Source organism: Danaus plexippus, assembly GCF_018135715.1.
Source record: "Danaus plexippus chromosome 13 unlocalized genomic scaffold, MEX_DaPlex mxdp_15, whole genome shotgun sequence".
NCBI classification, from domain to species: domain Eukaryota; kingdom Metazoa; phylum Arthropoda; class Insecta; order Lepidoptera; family Nymphalidae; genus Danaus; species Danaus plexippus.
Window position 1 is genome coordinate 632564 of NW_026869849.1, and position 22938 is coordinate 655501.

The 22938-nt window shown below is 38.9% G+C and overlaps 4 protein-coding genes across 10 annotated transcripts; 2 read left to right on the forward strand and 2 right to left on the reverse strand.

Moving 5' to 3' along the window:
• The first annotated feature begins 250 nt into the window (after nucleotides 1-250).
• Nucleotides 251-6305, forward strand: LOC116770034 (uncharacterized). Its single transcript, XM_061527844.1, has 5 exons — nucleotides 251-742; nucleotides 1682-1805; nucleotides 2016-2283; nucleotides 2760-2960; nucleotides 3398-6305. Exons 1-5 carry the CDS (start codon nucleotides 667-669, stop codon nucleotides 3587-3589), a joined length of 861 nt encoding a protein of 286 aa, XP_061383828.1. The 5' UTR covers nucleotides 251-666; the 3' UTR covers nucleotides 3590-6305.
• A 501-nt stretch (nucleotides 6306-6806) lies between these two features.
• LOC116770035 (protein HID1) lies at nucleotides 6807-13676 on the reverse strand. 3 transcript variants are annotated; one of them, XM_061527958.1, is made up of 17 exons: nucleotides 13519-13676; nucleotides 13230-13443; nucleotides 12642-12787; nucleotides 12513-12566; nucleotides 12244-12443; nucleotides 11912-12053; nucleotides 11749-11820; nucleotides 11484-11678; nucleotides 11014-11104; nucleotides 10299-10529; nucleotides 9847-10011; nucleotides 9163-9310; nucleotides 8829-8932; nucleotides 8675-8760; nucleotides 8207-8367; nucleotides 7790-7948; nucleotides 6807-7489 (listed from the first exon to the last, which is right to left on the reverse strand). In XM_061527958.1, the coding sequence occupies exons 1-17, from the start codon at nucleotides 13582-13584 to the stop codon at nucleotides 7426-7428; spliced, it is 2298 nt and encodes a 765-aa protein (XP_061383942.1). In that variant the 5' UTR covers nucleotides 13585-13676; the 3' UTR covers nucleotides 6807-7425. The 3 variants fall into 3 exon arrangements, with proteins under 3 accessions (XP_061383942.1, XP_061383941.1, XP_061383943.1); XM_061527957.1 differs by having other exon boundaries at nucleotides 8207-8370; XM_061527959.1 differs by having other exon boundaries at nucleotides 8207-8370; nucleotides 13230-13430; nucleotides 13519-13639.
• Nucleotides 13677-13886: 210 nt separating this feature from the next.
• Nucleotides 13887-15158, forward strand: LOC116769947 (acyl carrier protein, mitochondrial). Of its 2 annotated transcripts, none has more exons than XM_032661178.2 (3): nucleotides 13887-14109; nucleotides 14299-14418; nucleotides 14700-15158. In XM_032661178.2, exons 1-3 carry the CDS (start codon nucleotides 13942-13944, stop codon nucleotides 14877-14879), a joined length of 468 nt encoding a protein of 155 aa, XP_032517069.1. In that variant the 5' UTR covers nucleotides 13887-13941; the 3' UTR covers nucleotides 14880-15158. The 2 variants fall into 2 exon arrangements, with proteins under 2 accessions (XP_032517069.1, XP_061383944.1); XM_061527960.1 differs by lacking the exon at nucleotides 14299-14418 and adding an exon at nucleotides 14453-14566 and having other exon boundaries at nucleotides 13889-14109.
• Nucleotides 15159-15320: 162 nt separating this feature from the next.
• LOC116770009 (uncharacterized) lies at nucleotides 15321-21371 on the reverse strand. 4 transcript variants are annotated; one of them, XM_032661326.2, is made up of 7 exons: nucleotides 21133-21371; nucleotides 20978-21063; nucleotides 19032-19184; nucleotides 18738-18844; nucleotides 18516-18659; nucleotides 17342-18438; nucleotides 15321-17262 (listed from the first exon to the last, which is right to left on the reverse strand). In XM_032661326.2, exons 1-7 carry the CDS (start codon nucleotides 21170-21172, stop codon nucleotides 16085-16087), a joined length of 2805 nt encoding a protein of 934 aa, XP_032517217.2. In that variant the 5' UTR covers nucleotides 21173-21371; the 3' UTR covers nucleotides 15321-16084. The 4 variants fall into 4 exon arrangements, with proteins under 4 accessions (XP_032517217.2, XP_032517219.2, XP_061383940.1 ...); XM_032661328.2 differs by lacking the exons at nucleotides 20978-21063; nucleotides 21133-21371 and adding an exon at nucleotides 20255-20499; XM_061527956.1 differs by lacking the exons at nucleotides 18738-18844; nucleotides 21133-21371.
• Nucleotides 21372-22938: the final 1567 nt, after the last annotated feature.

Sequence of the window (22938 nt, forward strand, 5' to 3'; positions counted from 1 at the left end):
AAATCTTATTTCGATTTAGCGGCAATTTCAAAAACGTATTGCATAATTTATTTTTAATAAAAGTAAATCTGTAATTCAATACAATTATCACAATCAAAAGTTTCATATACGAATTATATTATACATATCTCAATTAATAATGTTTAAACAGTAAAATTATGTATAATTTCTCATATTTCTTTACCCGAAGCAACGATATTGATTTTCTCACTCACATTTTAACTTGAAATGTTTATTTTGTACCGCGCGCGCCGCCAACCCCGCCCACTAATGGCTGTCAAGTGTACCTTATAAACATCAACTGATGGATATTTTGAATTTAATTATTCCATACTGTTAAATTAGTATTGTTTATCCATCCTTTATAGTTATTTTATTTCTTTGTTTTAATATTAAAATATTATAAACCGTTCCGAAGAACATGCTGTGTAATTGTAACTAAAAAAATATAATATATAACACGGAATTTTTTTAAGTATTTATTTGTGTAAGTCAGCTAGCTCTGCTTCAGTTTTAAAATGATTTTACTTAAAGCTCGATAAATATGACGCAGACAATTATGTTGATACAATATTATTTATTTTTAAAAGTATGATAAATTCGCTCGCTATTTAAGTCGCGAATATAAAATATTTTTTCGGAAAGTGTTTGCTGTGGCTGAGCTCGATGCATTTCTGGATCGACAAACGAAGCCAGTGCGCCTATAGCGGCCGCCACCGTGTTCCATCCTCATTATCGGCTGGTAAGGAATTTATACCACCACATATATTTGGTACTTTTTATTTATTTTTAATGAAATAGTTTTAAACTCGTAAATTGTTCCGTAGTATTGTTATGTTCATCAAGTTGTTAATTCTTGGGTCCATAGAATTAAAATTTTCACATAAAGGAGTATAATAAAAATATATATAAAAACTATATTATATGAAAAAAAAATCAAAGTATACTTACGATAATTAAATGTCTTTGAGTCTGAATAATTATAAGATAAAAATATTAAAATACCACGATTGTATAACAGTTAGTTTAAAAAAAATTGGGAGTTTTAAATATTATTGATTTTCAACATATAATTTATTATCAAACAAGGAATTTATCAGTTTTAATGTTAATAATTAAGTTCATTAAATTATAAAATATTTAATACCTTTTGAGACCTCAATTTTTCTTATATGCTGGCATTTTTGAATAAATTAAATTGTACTTTCAAAGATAATATTTTATCACTGTATGTTTATGTTGAAGCATTAACAGTTGTTATGTCAATTTAATTATTTCAATATTAAGTTAACAAACAGTGGGCTGTTTGCAGAACAATATGAATCTTTTTTGCATGGACAGCTCATACACCATCATCGGCACCAGTGTAACTATATAGAAAGAGTAATATAATGTAAGAAATTTTAAAGAAGATTATGAGTATGGTTCCCTGCATATGTAAATCCTGTGACCATAAAAGACTTTTTAAGAATATGAACCCTCTACCTTAAAACGTACCTGATGTTAAATAGACCTGATACTACACATGGTGTTTATTTGAAGTCCTAAGTAAACATAAACATATTTGAGAATCCACATCAGATCAAAAGCCATTCCAAGGACTCTCTCCTTGAACTGTTCTCGTTTAACCCAGCATTGAGAATCACCAGTATAGAGTACACTATGTTTGATTTATTTTTAGGTGTGGGTCGTTCCCGTGGGCGAGTCTGTGCAGCGACGGGAAGAAAGGGGATGGCGGCGCCGGTGCACCGGTTCGCGCCCGTGGAGTGTGCACCGCGCCGCCCGAGACCTCTCAGACACTATGGGTAGAAAATAAAAATAAAATATATGATAAAAGACAATTAATCTGACGGAAGACCAAGGAAAGTTGGGAGTAATATATAAGGAAAACTAAATTAATTATATGTACATTAACGTTGATTAGATATGTATATGGAAATACTTATCAGTTGCGTACATTTAACTTTGTCGTTAGAATTGTAATGGATGCTTTTCAAATAGCGGTTTTCTCACAGGCCTCCTCCGATGCCGGCTGTTCATTCCTCGAGGCGTCACAATGAGGACGCCAGCCTGTACGTGGAGATACCGCCGGAGCCTCCTCAGCCTACCATCGCCAGCCTGGCAGCCGCTCGAAGCGTCACCCCGGACACTCTGCTCCGGACCGCAGCCCTAGGGCTCCACCACTCCCCGATGATGGCTCCTCACCTCAAATTCGGAATGCTGGTGTCTTTCGCTCTGGCAACCGTTTTCCTAGCCGGCGCTAAATACTATTTTGATAGACACGTTAGTAACTTTGCCTTATAATTTAAATCATACATTGGGTAGGATAGGATGAATGATTAGAACTTACGTATGTTTTCTGCTTTTTATATAAAATATACTGTACCGATTTGGATGAAACTGTCCAATAATGTAACTTAGACTTCCGACCAACAAACAGGCTATAATTTCATCCATCACAATAGTTGTATTTGGTATGAAGTCACGTGACACAGACAAAATACTATCGTTACTACTGCAATTATTATGATTTTTTTATTTTTGAAGGCCTATAGTCCTATACTATAGAAGTTACTGCCAAGGACTAGTATGTCCTATATAAATAAATCTCAAATTGTTAGCGTTTTACAATTTAAGCTTCAAAACATAATTATCTGTTAAGTGAAACTAAAAAACTGTTAGTAGTTGTTGGAGTCGTTGTTGTTCCCTCGTCCGAGCAGTCTATCCATCATCATGTATATGGTTCTGTGTGTCAGCAGCTGGTCCGCGGGTCTCCGTCCGAGGGTAGCGGCGAGGCTGGCGTGGTGTGTGCGGCGGTGGCGTGTGTGTGTGGTGTGGGCTGTGCGCTGTCCCTGTGCCGAGGGCGCTCCGCCCCGCCGCCTGCGCCCCCCGAACGCGTGTCGTCCACCGCGCGCCGCCCTCTACCACGGACACCCACCCGAGCGCCCACACACAGAGAGGTGATAGCATCAGCGGTTCCTATCTCTTCCAACATCAACTATCCATATTTATCAATTATCGATCTCGCCTCAAGGGCGATCGTCACATCCCAACTCGTGATCTAAGTGCCCTTCTTGTAACTAAACACCTTAACCTTGGTGATCCACGTCAGCTAGGCGAGGGTATGTTTTTGGGGTCCGTTTCTTACAAGCGGAGAACGCCGGCACATGATGGAGCAAACGTTTCCCCGGGCAGGAACCACACAACATAGGAGTGGCCCTACGACGTCGGGGTCGTCATTAAATTAAAGAAGAAAAAAAAATGTTTCAACAAATAATATTTTTATGTAGTTGGTTTGCGTAGTTGTCAGTATGTTCGAGGGGCCAACATTGCTTGGTCACTAATGAGGATTGACTTCATGTGATCCCGTCACATTCAACACATCCGTTTTTCGCAGGTGACGATATCCGAGCCCACTGAGGACATCTCTCTGACAGTGATATCTCGTCCGGACCGCGAGATGGCGGGTCCCAGCGCGTCGGGCGCCGCCTCGGCCGCCACCACGGGCGAGGCGCCGCCGCCGTACCACATCGCCGTGCTACTGCCGGCGCCCTCGCCCCCGCCGCCAGCGTACCACGCACTCAGCTAGCGTGAGCTGCGCCCCGCCGCCGAGCTCATCATATAATGGTCGTGCGGCAGGGCGTCAGTGTCGCCGGTGTGGGTGTGAGCGACCTCTAGTGTGTTGATCGTTCGGTGTTGTGTTGATTCAAGATGTGTTATTCAGTCGTCTTACATAGCTCGGCTTTCCGATGATAACAAGTGTTGCCTAATTCGGTTCTTAATGTTTTCCGTACTGTCAGTGGCTCGTCCACAGTTAATATAAGTATATGTGTAGTTAGTGTTGTCGGTGTGACGACGTTCAGTTTGATACATCGGCCTAAATATATTAAAATCGTAAAGGTTCTGTCATTTTTAACGTTTAAATATTACGTTTTAAACATTATTTTTTCACGTGATCTTACCAACGCTTCTCTGTACGCACAAATAGATTATACAATGTATTTATTTTTTAAATAATAGTCGCAAAGCTTTGAATACCTTTGTGTTAAATGTTCAGTGAATTTAAAACTATTAAATATAAAAAAAAGTTTTGTATAAAATATATGTAACAGTTATAAAGCGTTGTGTACACATGTTCGTTTAGAAAAATATTTTTAAATTGAATTATATTGTGAGAACATGCTTTATGTGTGTTTTATATAATACAGTGTTAAGTCGCGCCTAAGACGTACTGATATGTAATAACGAATTTTAAATGACCATGGAGTGACCAGACGTTAGACTTGTATAACGATAGTGTGTCACTAGACTAATGTCCGTCTAGATTTAAACATAGCGTCACCTCGTAAGGAGGAGCCGTGGAATTAATAGGGAATGTATATTATCTTTTGTTACTTTTAATATGTAAATCTTCATCCGTCAGCCGGTGTGTACAGTCGTCTGGAAGTTGAAGGCGTTCTATGAAATACAAGCTTACTATTGATCCAGCTGGTCTGAGACAATAGCACGCTGTCAACATTCAGTTCGCAACCAATACAAATATTTTACCCATATTAAATTTTAACTATGTTCATATATACAGTAGCTGGCTGTACATAAAAGTTAAGACCGATGTAGTATTTTCTGTAACGAACGCATTATTTGTAACATTCCATTGATAATTGTAACTGATATAAAAAACTATAATACTTTATGACATTATATTTTTGTCTCTTTAAGTATAGTTATTTATGTCATTAGATAGACAATTTATATGTGCAGTGTAAGCTATGTATGGGAATTCTTAGGACGGCGATTGAGTAAAGAGATTTGTTTAGTAAGAGGAGAGAATATATAATAATAATTAAGTACATACTTTAATTAAATGAGAACATGTATCATAATGTAGTGATGGGTCATTTCATGTTGGTCGTCTCTTACTCGGACAGTATTTAAACTGTCTCATTGTATGTCGTTTATATCTTGAGGTGTGGTGGGATCTTAATTGAATGTATAAAAATATTCTTATAGTATTGTACCATGCTCGGTGTCTGATCACTCGTTTCCTTCACATTTGTTTTAGCTTCATTAAAATTTTTCTCTAGTGACGTCAAACACTTGTGATCCCTTTTTCATCTATTGATTGTGAGCTACTAGTTGTGTTAGTTAAAACAAAATGGCGATTCTATATTTTATCTATTATACATGGGGGAGGGACAGTTGTCGTTGGTAAGAAATGTTTTGGACCCTTTAATTCTACACCCATCTTAATAATTCTTCTTTAAAGAGTTACCTCAGCCTTATTTTTTTACTAGTCTTGTCACCCAGTCACGGATTTGTTGACTTTACAGGCGACTGACAAGTGACTTATATTTTTTAAATACCGTGTTTCTTATTCCTACAGCCGTTGGCTTCTTTTGGTCTAGGCCAATCATATTATCAGCGCCGAGCACTCTGATATTCTCTTTGGAGAGATTTCCTCCTATATAATTCTCTCCAAATTCCAATGTTTATCAACTTGTAGAAGATTTCGGATTCATCTGCTTTAAAAATATGAGAAAGTGATGTCTATGGAGCAAAAATAAATAGTTATGTATTGTTTCTCAATTGAGGGAGGTCGCTAGGACATAAGAGGTGTCTCAACACCAGGATAGTAATGTGAACCAAACAGACGTTAGGAAATTCTCAGATTTTAAGAGTTTCTCGTTACATATAAGTTCGCTGTATATATGTGAATAGTCATGCGAGTGTTGGTGTTCAAATACCTAGGACGTAATGTAAAAATGAATGTAACTTTATTTACTGTTTTAGATGTGTAACATAATGCTTCAATATTTTTGGAAAATAAGGAAACGTTCGGGTAGAGACAGCTAGTTGTATTACCAGCAGGAAATAGACAGGACACACGAGGTGGGACAGAGGCTGAAGAAAAGATTGAACAGGGATTGGAGCTTCCAGCGGCCGGGTGATTGATGATGAATGTCCGTTCACGGAGACACTTTTCTGTCGGACTATTTCATTTTAACTACGATTTTTTTTATAATTATATTAGATAATGTATTTTTTTAGGAACATTGTTTCGTGTATAGTCTAGTGATCAGATTTAGTACAATACGTGATGCTTTAATATTGTGTTAGTGTAAACCTGATCTCGTCCGGGGCCTCGCCGCAGGGGTCCGACCTCCGGATATCGTATGTGTCGGTGTGGTGTTTGTATGGACGCGATGTCTTTATTTTGCATTTATAGACAATGTTATTTTTGTATGTACCGCTGTAGAGGGCGCTGCGTTTGTAACTGACGCTTTAATAAACTAATGTAAATGTCATTTTATTTATCCTTACTTACAAAAAAATATTAGATTAAATGTCTTATATTAAATGATTGTGGAGGTGTTAAGGGACATCTATTGTATACTCCCCCATGAGATTCAGAGCAGTAATCGTCACTTTATAGAAAAAAACAAATAAGACGAAATTAAATAAAGAAAATATTAGTATATATTACCCTTATAGCTGATTTAATATTCAGCTCGTCGTTTCTATCACATAATGTGAACGAGTGTTTAAATATAATAATTTTCATATATAATACAATATATATATATTATTTTTAAAGCTGGACTCGTATCTATTAATTCGTTATGAACGCGTCCAGACGGAGACTATGGGTGTATGGGTGTCACAGTAACATGCATATGTGGTCGAAACAAAGAGGAAAGAAGGAATCCGCTAACTACATGTAATTAATGTATTTTACTCCTTAGCATCGTACTACAATACAATACTGCGCGCGCCGCGGCTGGGTCGGCTGACAAAAACAAGACACGCTCACCACATCGTTTATTTCAACTCGATAACATTAAGTACATCTATTACAATATTAAGGTTACGTAGTAAAAAATAAATAGATTTATACTAACTATGTGTTGCTGCGGAGACAGTGCACTTATCACGATACGAAAGGCTAACATATTTTTTTTTTTTTTTTGGTAAATTCACAATGATTTAGAAAATTGGAATGCGATATAAAGGCATGTTTTCACATAAGAAATTATAAGGTCCGGTCGAGGTCATCTCATATAATCTCAGATTCTTCATAGATAAAGAGATTTAGTTTTCCGAAAGCAAATACATAAAGCGTATTCCATCATAAGATACGTTGCGTCGAAACGAAGTCACAAAATAATAACGACATTTAGAATATTAAAAATTAACAAACGCTTTGATTATAATAAAATTAATTACGTATACATCAAAAGATCCGCGAAAACGCGGCGAGCGAACCTCCCGCGCCACGGACTGAACTAAGAATACTACGACTGAAGATAATCACTGCAACGTAAACATTACTATACGTCTCACTGGTTCGGAGCCGGGAACCCAGGAGTCGGGGCGCAGGCGTGTGCGCGGCGGGCTCAGGGTGTGTGACAGGCAGTGGTCCGCGGCTCACACCCGCTGGATCTCGAACAGCTTGACGTCCGTGTCGTACCATATGGGCGGGTCCACGTTCCTGGCACAGACGAAATCATGCATGGTGAGGGAATGTTTGTGTGGACTGTCATAACATCACATTGAAGCTGTTTATATTCGAATAAAAATGTTCGGCGACGATTCTCTGAAATGATACTTTTTTTAAAGAGCCGACTTTGAGAGAGAGAGAGTTGTAACGCTCACATTCAGTCGGTCTGCAGAAACTGGAGTTCAAATCTTTAATCGATATAATTTGCTTTGAACTCCGACCAGTTTAAGGAGAGTCGACTTGATAATCTCTAACTGCGCCGAGCGTGTTTATGTCAATAATGATATTCACCGTATGTATATAACTCCCCACATGTATGTCCTGAACCAGGCGGCGGTCCCGGCGTTGGCCTGGTACTTCCTGATGAGTATGGGATGCGGCACCGGCAGCAGACCCACCAGCGTGCCGTGCTGCAGGAAGCGGAGGATCTCGGACTCGTCCGTCAGACCTCTGGGATTCAAACGATATATTTAAATCTAAACATTGGTTCTGTATAGAACTGAAGTGAACGCTATGAAACGAAAATGACAGGACTCCGGACTCATCACATTGGAACCGCTTCACCGACCGAGCCGACGCGCGACTCCAGGGAATTAGTTGCAATAGACCTTGGTTTCATGCGGATGTGCGTCCACCCCGCGTCCAGCCCACGCGTGTCCACGGGCTCGTTGATCTGGTTGCGGTCACATTCCCCGTGCGTGTACTCACTTGTCGATGCAGATCTTCTCGACCTGCGGCACCAGCACCTGCAGCAGTCTCATGATGGTCTGCAGCGGCAGCCGCGTGCGCCAGCTGGAGACCCACTCGCCGGTGGGCCGCCACTCGCCGTCGCCCTCGCCGGCGCCCGCCTCGGACTCGCACGGACTCTCCTTCTGGATGAAACGTACTCTTTGAGTTCTCTGAGTTAATGGAACTAAGATGAAAATTTCGAAAGGAATAAAATAATGAGATGTAAGATTTTCGCGAGTTTCATTTAAAGGAATAAAATAACATTTACGGGAAAGTTACAACGAAGGACCATCAGGGTCAGGTGGGAGCCGAGAAGAAACTGTTTGGTTATGACGAGGTCAATGTTCTGAGTGTGGATGTTCCTGGCTGGAGATGGTTGCTGGTGTCTTGGCTCGTTGTTGTGTGCGCGAGCGCGTGTGTGTGTGTGTGTGAGTGTGTGTCACTGACCGTAGTGTGAGCGTCTTCTCCGTCTCCTCCCGAGCGTCTCGTCAGCGGCGGGTGAGCTGACTCTCGCTCCGTCATCGTCGCTATGGCTGGAACAGACGAGCTTTATAATAACTTTATCTGTCTGTATGTGTGCGTGTGTGTGTCTGTCTGTTACCGGGTGTATCTGGTAAAGTGGCGTTGAGTGTTCCGGGTTCCGCGGGCTGCGCTGGCCGGGAGCCCTCCATGGCCGCCTCCGACACAGACTCCGCACTTCGTGTCCTGAAAACATAATACAATATAACAAAAGGGAGTATTTGTGCTTCAGGCCGTACTCCGGAAAACATAATTTTCTTTAAAAACTGATAAAATTCAATAAAGTAACCGTCTTAAATACGTACACATACTTAATGGTCACATTTTGTTTGTCCGGAGGTCTTGTCTTTATGAGTACTTATATTGTTTCGCGTCTCTAGTATATCAAGTAATATATATTCCTAGTATTAACCGACCTGGGCAGCGCCTTGTGTCCGGCGGTGGAGCCCCGGGCTTTGGCGGCGGCCAGCGAGCGAGCGATGGCGGCGTGCTCGTGAGGCAGATTGGCCAGCGAGTGGAACACGGAGCGCTTGCGGATTATCGTGTACACCAGGTTGGAGTTACCTGGAGCACGACAGACGTGAGGAGGAAGGCTATCACAACACATACACACGGGTCCTGAAGCCCGGACGTTACAGGGTGCTGATGAAGGAATAATCGCTGTGATTGCCACGAGTCTGCACTACACACTTTTTTATTCATAAATGTGTCTGTGTGTGTGTGTGTGTGTGTGTGTGTGTGTGTGTGTGTGTGTGTGTGTGTGTGTGTGTGTGTGTGTGTGTGTGTGTGTGCGTGCGTGCGTGTGTGTGTGTGTGTGTGTGTGTGTGTGTGTGTGTGTGTGTGTGTGTGTGTGTGTGTGTGTGTGTGTGTGTGTGTGTGTCTGTCTGTGTGTGTGTGTGTCTGTCTGTGTGTGTGTGTGTGTGTCTGTCTGTCTGTCTGCGTGTGTGTGTGTCTCTCTGTGTGTGTGTGTGTGTGCGTGCGCGTGTGTGTTTAGTTTTAATTTCATATAAAAAAATGTGAACTACATTCGACGTCACAAGTAATAATTTATTTCAATTTAAGTGCTTATTCATTCATTATGGCATGTTGTATATAGTGACCGTCAAATTGGTACTGTATCATGTTGTTGAACATCTCGAGGAGGAAGAACACGAGGTGATGATGGTGAGGTCTCGAGAACAGGAACCACGGAGTACTGAACGCCTCCAGCAGGTGCAGCAGCTTGCTGGACGACACCATCGACAGCGTCTTCAGGTACGGAGACACTGGGGACACGCGCGGAGAATCATGATCTAAGTCTACACGCACGCTTTAACATCAAGTGTAATAAAATGCTTCGAAGCTTTTAGAATTCGATTTCATTAAGTTATAGACAAGTCTATTGAGCGACTGCCTTCCTTCTGTCGGCTCCTAAGCAGTAATAAGGTGACGCGTCTGATTATACCAAGATCCATTGCCATGAACCGTATAGTCGTTATTGCTGAGAGTGTGATGGGATTTGGTAACGTCATGGTGACCACCTCGCTTCAAACAGAGCGGTGTTGGTACTAACCGTTGACGAGTATGGTGAGCAGACAGTCGAACAGCGGCTGCAGCCTCTGGTGGCCGGTGGTGATGATCTTGTGGAACACCACCACCAGCAGGTCGGCGTGCGTGCCCGTGAACACCGGGATGTCCATGGGCACGGTCGCCGTGTACGGCTTGTTCAGGCGGACGCCGAAGTTCCGCTCGCCCGAGAGCAGCAGCAGGATGAACACGCCGATGTGCATCAGACCCACCCGAGCTGGCGCACACAAATACATGCATATATATTCACACTTCCGCTTCGGTCGACCGGGTCGCGGGGCGAAGCAGGAACTCGTCACTAAGTCTTGTAACAGTCCGTCACCCACGCTATATCTCGTAAACAGTATGTAATAGACATTTAAAGTTTTCACAAATAACATATTTCTGTTGCCGTTACGTAAATAGATACTAAAGAATGCAACTAAATGTATATCTACAAAGGCACCAATAATATAAAAATATATTTTTTCCCGACTAAATATGAAACCCTCCACGGCCTAGCCAAGGCCTCGACCGACTCGCACTTGGAGACTACCGAAACACCTATTCACTCTATTGAATTCAGACTGCCATAGATTAATGTAAACGAGAAGGACTAGAGCGCCATTAAGTGTAGTGTAAGTAACTCACGAGGAAACCTTATCATTATATAAGTTTGAACATTATCTATCGCGCTGGTCGGTTGAACCTGCGATACTCACACTGATCAGCTCTGGAGTCGTTGAGGTGGTAGAGGATGGGCACCAGCACCTCCAGCACGTCGCTGCTCTTTAGCACGTAGTACATGAACTTCTATAAAGACAAAGAAACATGTGTTACCTTATGTAGTGATTGGGTACGAGTTAGTTACTGGTGTACGCCGTGGCCTGGGCAGCTGACGGCATATAGACATCAAAGAAAAACTTCGCAATCAGACGGCTAGGACGGCTAGCAGACGGCTAGGAGTTATACTATCCTGAAGAGTCAGAGGACGTACGAACAATCGTCTCCTGGTCTCATACCTCCTTCGGCAACAACAAACCTCACCGGTTCAGGTTACTACAGAAACCAACATCCGAAAATCCTGTCAAGTCACCGGGATCTTCATCGAGTGATCGAAACTTTGACCTCCAGCCGTTTGATTAATCTTTGTTATATCAAAAAAACATGCACTGAAACTATAACATTCTACCTTATTGTAGTCGCACATCTTCCAAAACAGCACCAGCAGCTCCTGATGCAGCGCCACCTTCTTATTGGAGTTGGGTAGGTAGGTCTGCTGGAGGGGATTGTTCAGGAGCCTGGTGACCCCTCGCAGGGCGAACTGGAAGTCCTCGTCGCGATGGATGCGGGACAAATAATTGATGAACAAATTGTCGGGCAACCTCTGGGAAACGAACATCGATGTCTGAGCCATGGATAGACTATGTACTCGCTGGACGTTAAAAAAGAATTACCTCGTCTGAATCCTCGTTCACCACGTTACTGGTGTCATGATCCAAGGTCACTATCAGCACTTGCAGGGCCACCTGCGAATGGAGACGCACTCACTGTGTTACATGTAACATAGTGCAGTGAAGCCAAATCGTATGTGAACCCCTCTCCGCTCTACACATGTACCTCCACCAAGGGTTCCAAAGTGTCAGCGAACAGCAGATGGTTGTAAGGCAACCCGAGGCCGACGGGATCATACGAGCAAACCGTATTCAGGAGAGAGGTGAAGAGGGGCAGGGCGTGTCTGTTCTCTGGGCTTGTTAGGTACCTGTGGATGTATTAGTGGCAGACTTCCTGTCAACTGGTTTATCACCGAAATTAGTCACCCGGGGGCCGGAACCCACAGCATTAGAAGGAATAAAAACTCAGAACATCACGAGACAGTTATTAATTGTTTAAGGGACTCATACCGTGAACATAAGTTAGTGGACTATACAAGACACGACTCGAATATTTACGCAATCCACTTGTTGTGATGTGCAGCGGCCTGGTTGGCCGGTTTGTATATTGTTTCACTGAAGCATGTCAACAGAAGTCTCAAGAGTTCAGCACGAGCCGCCTCATGCTGCGCGGTCCGCGGCGGACTGCGAGCGAACCCGACTCCCCCCGCCCAGATGTACTCGCAGCTGTCCAGTGAGGATAACTCTTCAGCTCGTTCCTGACAGACATTGCAATAATTATAGAAGAAAATTTTTATTTTGAAGTGCTTATGTTCATCAGCGCTTACTGGTCCCACTCGTTTGGTGCTGACGACTGTGAAGTCAGGGCAGAAGAGGAGGTCCTGTGATAAATAAACAATTATTATATTGAAATGTATACAGCATAATTATTATCACAACCAGAATTAAGATCTTACGCAAATGGCATTGATCAGTGACTGAGCGAGAGGGATGGACTCGTTCTCTCCGGAAGCTGGCAGTTGGGACCAAAAGAAACCGTGCCACTCAGGCTCCTCCAACATGTGCGGTAACAAGCGAGTTAACAGACGAGCACAGTTTAAAGCTGTCAATTATAGAAATAATGATATTGGTATCTGATCAGAGAATTATATTTTAACGGCTGTAAGTAATGACAAATATTGCAAGACTTATGAGTGTCTCAATTGTGCCATTTTAAGGATCACTAAGATTCAAAATTAGTGTAATGCATGATAATAATTTTCTTAATAAAGAATTGCAGTTCTATAATTACAATATCAATATGGCAGAAATAATTTAAATATTCAACTGCATGGTGTAGTAAACTTAATTATGTAATTTATGTAAATATTAAAATTATCCATAATTAAGATTTAAGTCTTATTATACTAAAAATAAACTAAACAACAATAAGGATAGATATTTAAAGAAAAACATTTCTTTACAGTAATTTACATTAATATTTATGAATCAGATGTAAAATATGTAATACAAATATGTTCATTCTTGATTTATCTATTACTCACCAGTCTGTTGTTCACGCTGCGTTCTACAGCTACTATCAACAATTTTTACTAATTTTTCAACAGCTTTATAAACTAGGGTAGCCAAATTGTTAGGAGACTCTTCACGCAAGGCGCGAATTTCTGCTCCCGGAACCAAAGCGAAGACATCTTGAACGTTTGTCACGCTCTCTGACCAGAATTGATCCCAAAAACCCTCATCTGCTGCATCGATAGGCTACATTAAATAAATTCAATCGATAAAAACAGTGGCAGTATAAAATTGAGCGTAGGTGGAAAATAAAATACCAACTTGAGACTTCGATGTTAATTGAACTACGGCTTTACGAAAATTTAATTTCGTGTCTGCGTTACCCATTTTTTTAATTAATAGTTTTTGAAAACAATAAATTCATATCCAACATACGTCCACATAACAAAATGAAAATGACAATATGACAACTGTCGCTTGTCAGAGTCAGCTTAAATTTGTTGATGTGGTTGGAAATTTTATAATTTAATTGAAAGAACCTATACCTTTTTTATAATACTGATTTTAATTATCTATTGGCTTAAAACATAAAGAAAAATAATCATTTAAATTAAACTTTCATTTAAATTAGAGAAACAAAGTGATTATGTATTGATCGTACTTTATGAATAGCGAAGTGGCAGAAAAGAATTTTCCTGACAGTTCAGTTTTTACCACGGTCTATGGTATATCTTAAGCGGAAAAATGGCTGCTGCAAATCTCGTTCGAAGTGCTTTTAATGGATTATTACGAAAATCCACAACGTATAAAACACCGATAGTATGCAGACTATCCACCGTAGCCCTTCGGCAAAAATTCTATACAGTTAAAGCTTTCGCTAGGACACAAAACATTCTCGACAATAAAAATGGGGTAAGACAGTTTTCTATCATAATCTCCCTCTTTCTTATCCACGATACAAGATAATGTGAACATCGACTACCCTGCACTTCGATATCTCCCTAGCGCATTACGGGTGAAAATTATTCGGCTTAAAATATGGTCAATAACATAACCTATTCACGATATTGCATAACGAAGTATAGAGATACAATTGTTTAGGTACAATTTCATCGTAAAGTGCAGTTCGCCACGGGACCCGAACGTAAGATAACGCAGCAGGAGATCGAGGACCGAGTGATCAAAGTTTGCAGGGCTTACGACAAGCTCGTATCATGTCAGGTACATAAAAATTATTTTTTTAATTTTGTTTCAGAATCAGAAAATCACTGTCCGTAACTACAGCGGTGGTCCTCCGCTAACGCTCGATCTTATTAGAAGTAGGGTTATTCTTGTTCTTCAACTTTATGACAAAATTAACCCTGAAAAGGTAGCTCTTCAACTTTTATAATCACTCAGCTTTTTGGTATATTAATGTTTATTGAAGAAATGTTGAAGTAGTCAAGTACGATAAAATTAATCATTGATTGATTTAATATTCATATTATATGTTTGTCTTTCAGCTCTCATTGGAGTCTCATTTTATGACCGACTTGGGTCTAGATTCACTCGACCATGTGGAAGTCATTATGGCAATGGAAGACGAATTTGGGTTTGAAATCCCCGATGGAGATGCCGAGAGACTGGTTAGACCCAAAGACATTGTCCAGTATATCGCTGACAAGGAAGACATTTATCATTGAAACACTAGTTACTTAATCTCAGTGATCTTAGACCAAATGTACTCCAAATCATTAGTAAATAGACAGTTCCCAACAATTGGTCTAAGATGTTTGCGATTCTCTTTGTAGTTTGTGATTTAATTCTATTTCATTAAGTATGAACAAACATCTACACATCTGAAGGGGATGTGAAAAGTGTACATTGTTTTATTGATTACATCATGCTTGTTAGAATAGATGGATTGCTTTTTATTTATGGCAATGTAACCTATTCGCCACAATAAATGTTCCAAACTGTAACTTTGTTTAAAACTGAAGGTTTCTACTGATTTTTTTTTATTATTTTGGTCAACAACAAGTTAAGGTTTTTATCTGAACTTGCAACCTAGTTGCTCACGTTATCATCGTTTAAATATATCTCTATTTGCTAGTAACTTTTAGAGTGACCAATGAAACAGTATAATGTATAATGACATTTTATTTTATACAACTTTTACTGATGAATCTTGACATTGAACAGTTGTCATCCAATGAAAAAGAAATGTTTAAGCATATGAAAAACATCCATTTATGTACATACTAAGCTCAATCTTTAAATCTTTCACGTTTTCCTACACTCCTGCTAGTTTAACAAAATACTTTGAATGTGTCGGATATTTACACTATGTTATTTACTATTATGGAGACGTGTTGTGCATCTTTAACTAACAAATTGGTGCACAATATATAACAACTGAAACTATTCACAATTAAAAGAAATATACAAGGAAGGGATTGCAATCCCAAAACAACAAATAAGCCTCCGATAACTAAATGAAACGCTATTTTACATAAATTTTGATCAAATCAAGCCATCACATAAACGACTGGCAATACTAAACTATCCAAAGAAATACATAAAATAAGTTATAATATATTAAATAAATAACATGGAATAATAATACATCTGTTTGAAGTGAAGTGGGAATCTTAACTGGCATAATGTTACATCTCTTGAATTGTACTACACAGATAGGCTGGTCGATATAGACTATTGCATTACACGGCTTTATTGAGGAATCACTAAGTGCTTCAAAACTTAAAACCTAAGAGTAGATTAGTGGTAGGAAAACATTTTATAAAAATGCTTCCATCAGAAACACAGATCTGCATCTGGAGGAAGACGAGAGTATGTGCAACCGTTGGCCAAACACTGGTTTAGTCACTGCCCTTTAGGTGGCTAGCCGTTATCTGTAGCGACTACATCTAGGTCTTGCAGCTGATCGTAGCCGCCGTCCTATAGTGGGATCGACGCGCGCCACACGCACTATGGGCTGGAGGAGTAAGCTTTGCAGCGTCTTCTTCCTCTTCTTAGCCTTATCATCTTTATCATCGTCAGACATTGAAGAGTTGACTTCTTTATCTTTCTCACTGCCACATTTTGTAGACTTTTCATTAATCTTATCCTGAACTACCACTTTTAAATCTAACTGTAATTGTTCTTTGACAGGTTCCTTTTCCTCATCATCGGCTTCCAATGTGTCAACAATATCTTTTATTTTTTCAGATAGTGTTTTATCTATGTCTTTCTTGGGAGATTCATGTTGTTGAATCTCATCCAATTTTAACTTATCCTCTACCAAGGTCTTATCTCTGTCTGTGTCTTCTAATGTCCGATCTTCTTCACTGATTGTATCCTGGGATGTGTCATCGTCGGGTGACTCTGCTGAAGACCTCTCCCTGCTACTTCCTTCCTTCGGTTCTTGCTCCACACTGTTGGTTCTTGGGTCTTTCTTTGTCTGCTTTCTCTTACTCGGCCAACCTGTTTTGTTCTTCTTTTTGAATTTCCCCCTTCTTCCTCGTAAACGTCCCGAGCTCCCTTGAGAGATTTCTTTCCTAATAATGTCACAACCTTCACACTCTGAAACTAAACTTGACACATCAGGTATGTTTTTTGAAGCTATGACAGATGTTTCATCTCCCATTAATTGGTCATAGATATCGTAGTCTGTAGGTTCTTCAAATACTTCAGACAAGAATTGCTGCAGTCTTTCAGAAGCTTCCTGGGTTTCAGATAATACTGACTCGACCTTAGTGTTACTATGAGTGTCACTGACTGTTTCTTCGGATGCTGTTGATTTTGTATCTTCATTATGTTTCCGTCTGTGTAGTAATCCTGCAGATCCTAGTATAGCTAAGGTAGATGCATGTTCCCTGGGTGATTTCCTAGAGTGACCTTCCAGTGCGATGAGAGCTGCTGTCCGTTTTCTTATTTTCTGCTTTTTCATCCCTCTTGTACCATAAGATCGCGAAGGACCAGGTTTTTCTTCCCGTTTGACGAGATCACTCAGTGGACAGCAATTTGGTTTTAATGGTGGTAACTGACTGATTTCATATGGTAACTTTGGTGACTTAGAGTACAATTCTGAAATGAATTAAATTGTTTTTATTAAAGAGTCCGACTAACGTCATGAGAAACTAATGATTAGGAATAATATACTAACCAAAATACTGTGGCACATTTTTCGTCACTAGTTTATCCTGATCTTGCCGCTTAAAAGTTTCAAACCAGGGTTCACTCTGAGGAACTGATTCAAATGCAAATTCTAACTGTTCAACAGCTGGTGTATACTTAAGTCTGCCGTCCTCCCACTTTAAGCATTTCTCTGAGGGTTCTTCTCTTAAAGGACTAACTTCTGGCTTTGGTGATTCTTCTATTTTTTCTGGAGGACATTCAGGGACTTTCACCAGAGGCTCCGCTACAGAAGCTTTTGCCACAGACTTTCGTCCCCGTTTAACAACAGATGGCCCTCGTCTTTTACGTCTTCTCTTATCTTCAGGCCAACTGTCTTCTTCTGAGGATTCTTCTTTAAGCGCAATTGGTCTAGCAAGGCGCTGACGTTCAAGAAGCGGTGGGGGCTGTGGAGGCGTTCTTCTCCTAGATAAAGGAAGCTCTACAGGCTCCTCATCTTCGGAAGACGATGAGCTAGTTGAGCTAGCACGCTTGGGAAACATGAACTGCTCTGCTTCGTCACTCAGCACCGATAACTCTGAACGTCTTACTTTGCGAAACTTAACAACGAGTGGTTTAGCTCCGTTACAAGTAGGTGGAGATTCTTTTTTCTTCACAAATCCACCACTCGAGCGCAGTTTTGTGCTCACACCGACCACCTTATAATACTGACGATCTTCAGAAGTTCGGGAATCGCTCGTCCGTTTACTACATCTGGTGTTGTGTTTTCTTTCATCTTCCAAACCTCCATTACGTCTTGGACTAGCGTGACCGTTAAGGTCTGGGGATTGGGAGAGTTTTGATCTCTTTCCTTTTGGTTCCGTATCACCATTACATATTTTACGAAGTGATCTTCGCTCTCCATTGACTGGGGTCGCTTTGTCTAAGAATGTACTGACATCAGCTCCTGAAGTAATGAGAGTATCTAATGCCAGGAAGTTTGTATGATCTCTGACAAAGGCCAGATGATGTGGGGAGCGCCGATGAAGTGCCGCGTCGATGTAATCAGTGTTACACATCTCACAGTAGCCTCCCTTCTGTTCCTTATCTTCCTTTTCTTTGATGCGAGGCCGACTCTTTCTTGTCATTCTAGAATAAAGAGATTGATTAAATTAAAATATCTTTTAGCAAACAAACATTATTCATATAATATTAATATTACTGACTTTGATATGGTGTTGTTATTGGATGGAATTGCGTTTACTTGCTGTTCCGGAGATTCTTTTTTAACTATCTTCTCCTTTGGTGGATCAGGTTCTAGTGATATAAGTGGCCATTCATCAAACTCCTTGAAAACTGGCCTCCATAGTCTGTAAATAAATAATAAAGATCTATAAACCAAATCCGGAGTGTTTTCTAAACTTAAATTTCAAAACATATTTCCATACTTGTCCAAAAATTCAATCTTGATAAAATGTTTACTGAAGAGGTTGACATGCGCTTTATGTGGTGCCGTGAAGAATGTGTCATACAGTTTATCCAATAGACTTATAGCCTGAAAGATTAATAAATATGCAATAAGGATATAAAGATATGTTAAGGAAGAAATATTAGCAATTAAATACATAATAGATAAAAATAATGTCACCAAGCATTACATGCAACTTAAACATATATGTAATAAATAAATAGATTTAATGTGTGGTATGGTGTTAATATAGATCTGGTAATATCCGACATACTTTCTGCACAGTGAGTTGAACGTATGTGTGTGTGGTCCGAGCCCGCAGGCGCTGCAGCATGGCATCGGCGCGGGAGCGACCCTCACGCGCGCATCGCGCCTTCTCTGCACACACTACGTGCGTAACACGAGATGTCAGGAACACTTCTTCACGCTGGGACAAGAAAAATAAAACTTTAATACAAATATCAAATAATCTACATCAATATTATTATTCACCCAGGTCTGAGTTATTAAAAGGAATTTCCATTATTTAAAATCATTTAAGGCTTAAAGTTTGGAATGTAAAAAAAAATATTTACTTAAATGTCATAAAAATATGTATAAATATAATTTAATAGAATAATAATCTTGACTTATTGTTAACTTATTATTTATATATATAATGTAAACTTTGAACAGGAAATTTTGCTTTTAAAAACTTACATATTTCTTGTAGAACAATTGCCATAGGTAAATATAAATTCATATTTTTATATTTATAATTATTAATGTGGCAACTCTAATTAGAACTGTCACTGTAAACAATTTTAAAATAACACTAGTTCATTAGAATATTATACGTAAGTATGTTGTGAGAGTCAGCAAATGGAATATGACCTGGGACAGAGTTTTGCAATGACCATAGCAAAAAATATAGAAAACGCTGATGATGTGTATAATCGTACATGTGTTTCGTCGAATACGGATTTCTGCTAGTGTGAGAACTAACGCGTGTCATTGGTATAACGTACGTAAAGCTACCGTTCTAATTTTCTTTGAAATACAGTCGGCAATTTGACGCCGGCGGAACAAGCCCGCGCCCTACGTAGAATCGCGCCAACCGTCCCGCGCAAAAAAATAACACCCCGATACATTCAAACCAATTTCATCCCTAATATACGTTTCTTAAGAATGACATCTCCGTGACGATACTTAGGAAATATCAACTGTCAAAAATTAAGCATACACACGCGTAGGCTAAAGAAAACTACATTTCAAACTGCTTTTAAATGGATGTATTGCAACGCAGCTTGATAGAGCGCGGCGCGCGGCCTCGGCATCATGCATTTTGCGTTCAGACGGCGGCTCTAACGCAGGCACACAAAAGATGACCTAAAATCGAAGGAAGCTACGCGCCTAACAGGCCAATTCAACAACACTTTTAAACTGTTTTCTAAACAATTCTGACTTGATCAATGTATCAACCTGGATGTAAAACTGTCAGGCAGAGTATATACTCACACAAAAGCCGTCCGCGAGGACCACGCACGGCGCTTATCACAAAAATAAGTAACTATATACTAGTCACAGAGACGGGCACTTCGTCACTATTACAATTTCGTCGAATCACAACTTACACTTAATATTTTAAATATATTAAATATGCACCACATTTACAATAATTTTATACAAAGAATAATATACTTTTTACAGTTATTCCTACTAATTAACTAAATAAAATCGAAATAGCAACAACAAACACAAATCTGTCATACAAGATGGAGATATTAAGCTATAGTTCGTGTTTAGGACGCTGGCGGCGCCACTGCGGTGTGGAAGGGGGATGGCCTCCCATTGGACGTTACGATTATTACATTCCTTTTCACTGTTTTTTGGAAGTTTCAGTATTTTATTATACTTATGTTATTCACTCAACGGTCTAAATATTAAAAAAGGGGGCGATTTCAATCTGTTAAATTGCTAATAATAATAATATTTAAATAAGTTGACTCAATTGTAATAATTTGAATACAAATGCACAAACTTACGAAAAACAAAGAATGGAACGTTTATAATACGACTATGTTACATATGAACGTTAGCAATTCGATATTCATTGGTATAAATAGTGTTAAGAACTTGGCTCCATTATTGTTATACATAACCACAAAGCTAAGGTAAAACATTTTACTAATAATGTTACGAGTGGAAAAGTTTTGGCGGCAAAAATATAACTTTACTCACCAAACCCATGTCTTGTAATCTTCGGGATATTGACCGAGACAATGCAGGATTTTGAATATCCAAGTAAAAGCAGAAATTTTTTCTAACTGAAAAATAAAACAATCGTTAATATCTCCGAAATCGACAAAAAGCGATCGTATTGATCTGCGTCATACTTTTGTTATATTTATCTTGCAGTTGCGAATTCGGGACCATCGTGTACTGTTACATATCACAAAAAAAACAATGTATTTATCCTCCTTCAATTGTCACTAGTTGGCACACGCGTTGAATTTAAACGATGATAACGTTGTTTGCAATTACATAAGCACGATACAAACTTAGCTAATTATTATATATCACATTTCAACACGAATTTTATTTAATTTACGTTTTGACTCTATAAAAGACGAAATGTCACTGACAGCTGAGATCAATAGACAAAATACGTTTATCAATGATCTATGGTTTAAATCGATGTGGCGATCAATATGTCTTTTTTTTTAGTAATTTACCTAATTATTTTTAGTTTGTCTATGGTTATTTCCTCTTTCAAATACGTAACGGTTTGTAATGACTAGAAACACTATGATTCATATATAATTCATAGTTATAAAATATTAACAAAATATCCACTCCATACCTTTCCTTATTCCCGAACGGTTTATGTACGAGAGTATTGACGGACTGTAACTACGTAATATATATGTGCATATTTTATTGATTTCTCAATGTTCGATGTTCACGTTGTTTGTGTGCATTGGAACAGGTGAACGGGAAGTTCAATATAAGAGCGTTAAGTGAAGAATTTACGTTACAAATTATTTCATTCCGAACATATTATGAAATGTCCACCAAATATTACTTTAGTTTACTTTATTTTACTTTTTGAATATATAGTTTCTTCTTTAACAGCTAAAATCAAATAGCATTTACAGATATTATATTTAACAGATTCTGAAATGTTAACATTTAGCAATATTATGGTTGTTAACTTAAAAAATATTCAAATGTAACTGAAATGTTCTTCAAAATGTGATTATGTAAGCTGTTTGAAGGACAGGTTGGAGTGCATATCGTGACTGATGTGTTGTGCCAAGTCAGTAATCGATATTTCTGTGCTAGCATCACTTGTTTATCTTTGCTCTATGGTTTATTTACCTTTTGCTAGATGGCGCCCTTCGTTTCTTGATAATAAAGCGACCTTTCGAAATCATAGGTGGCGGTAAACATAGGATAAGGATATTTTTTTTAATTTATTACCTATATCAATTTTTGTAAATATACATACTTATCATTTCCACAAAAAACTCTTCTGTAGAATTAAGATTTACGTGAAATAATAACTAATAATATTCGACAAGTCAGTCATAAAATGTTTACCAATTTGTTGTACTCATTTATTACGACAAATACTTAATACGGCCACGAATATATTAAGACAAGCAGAGGTCTACCAAACTTTTTTTAACGTTTATATTTCAGTTATGATTTATTACAATACATTAGATTTTTCGCTCCTATTTCTAGGTACCTAGTATTACCAAAAAGAAATGTTTTTTCGTACTTTGGTCATTGTTACATTTTTTGTTCCTTAAATATGGATTCTGAAATATTCGTTCATCTCGCTGGTGTTGCCTGTAATATACTAATACATTTTTTTTATTTGTAGTTAAAAAAAATTAGAACACCAATAACTAAAGTTAGTTTAGTTAATATTTTGAATTAGAGGTCAAGGCTGTGGACAAACGCGGGGTTTCAAACGTAGTACATAAATTGTGTCGATGTATAAGTGATTTCAGACAGTAGTCATGTGGTGAACTTAGCTATTTGAGGTTGTAAGTACTCGCTAATGATTTAGAGGAATACGAAAAACGACATTTATGATGATAGTTTTGATAAACTATCATTTGTTAAAAAACAATAACTTCCTCTTCACGATAATATGTATAATAAATAAATGCCCTGAAAAACCACGAGTG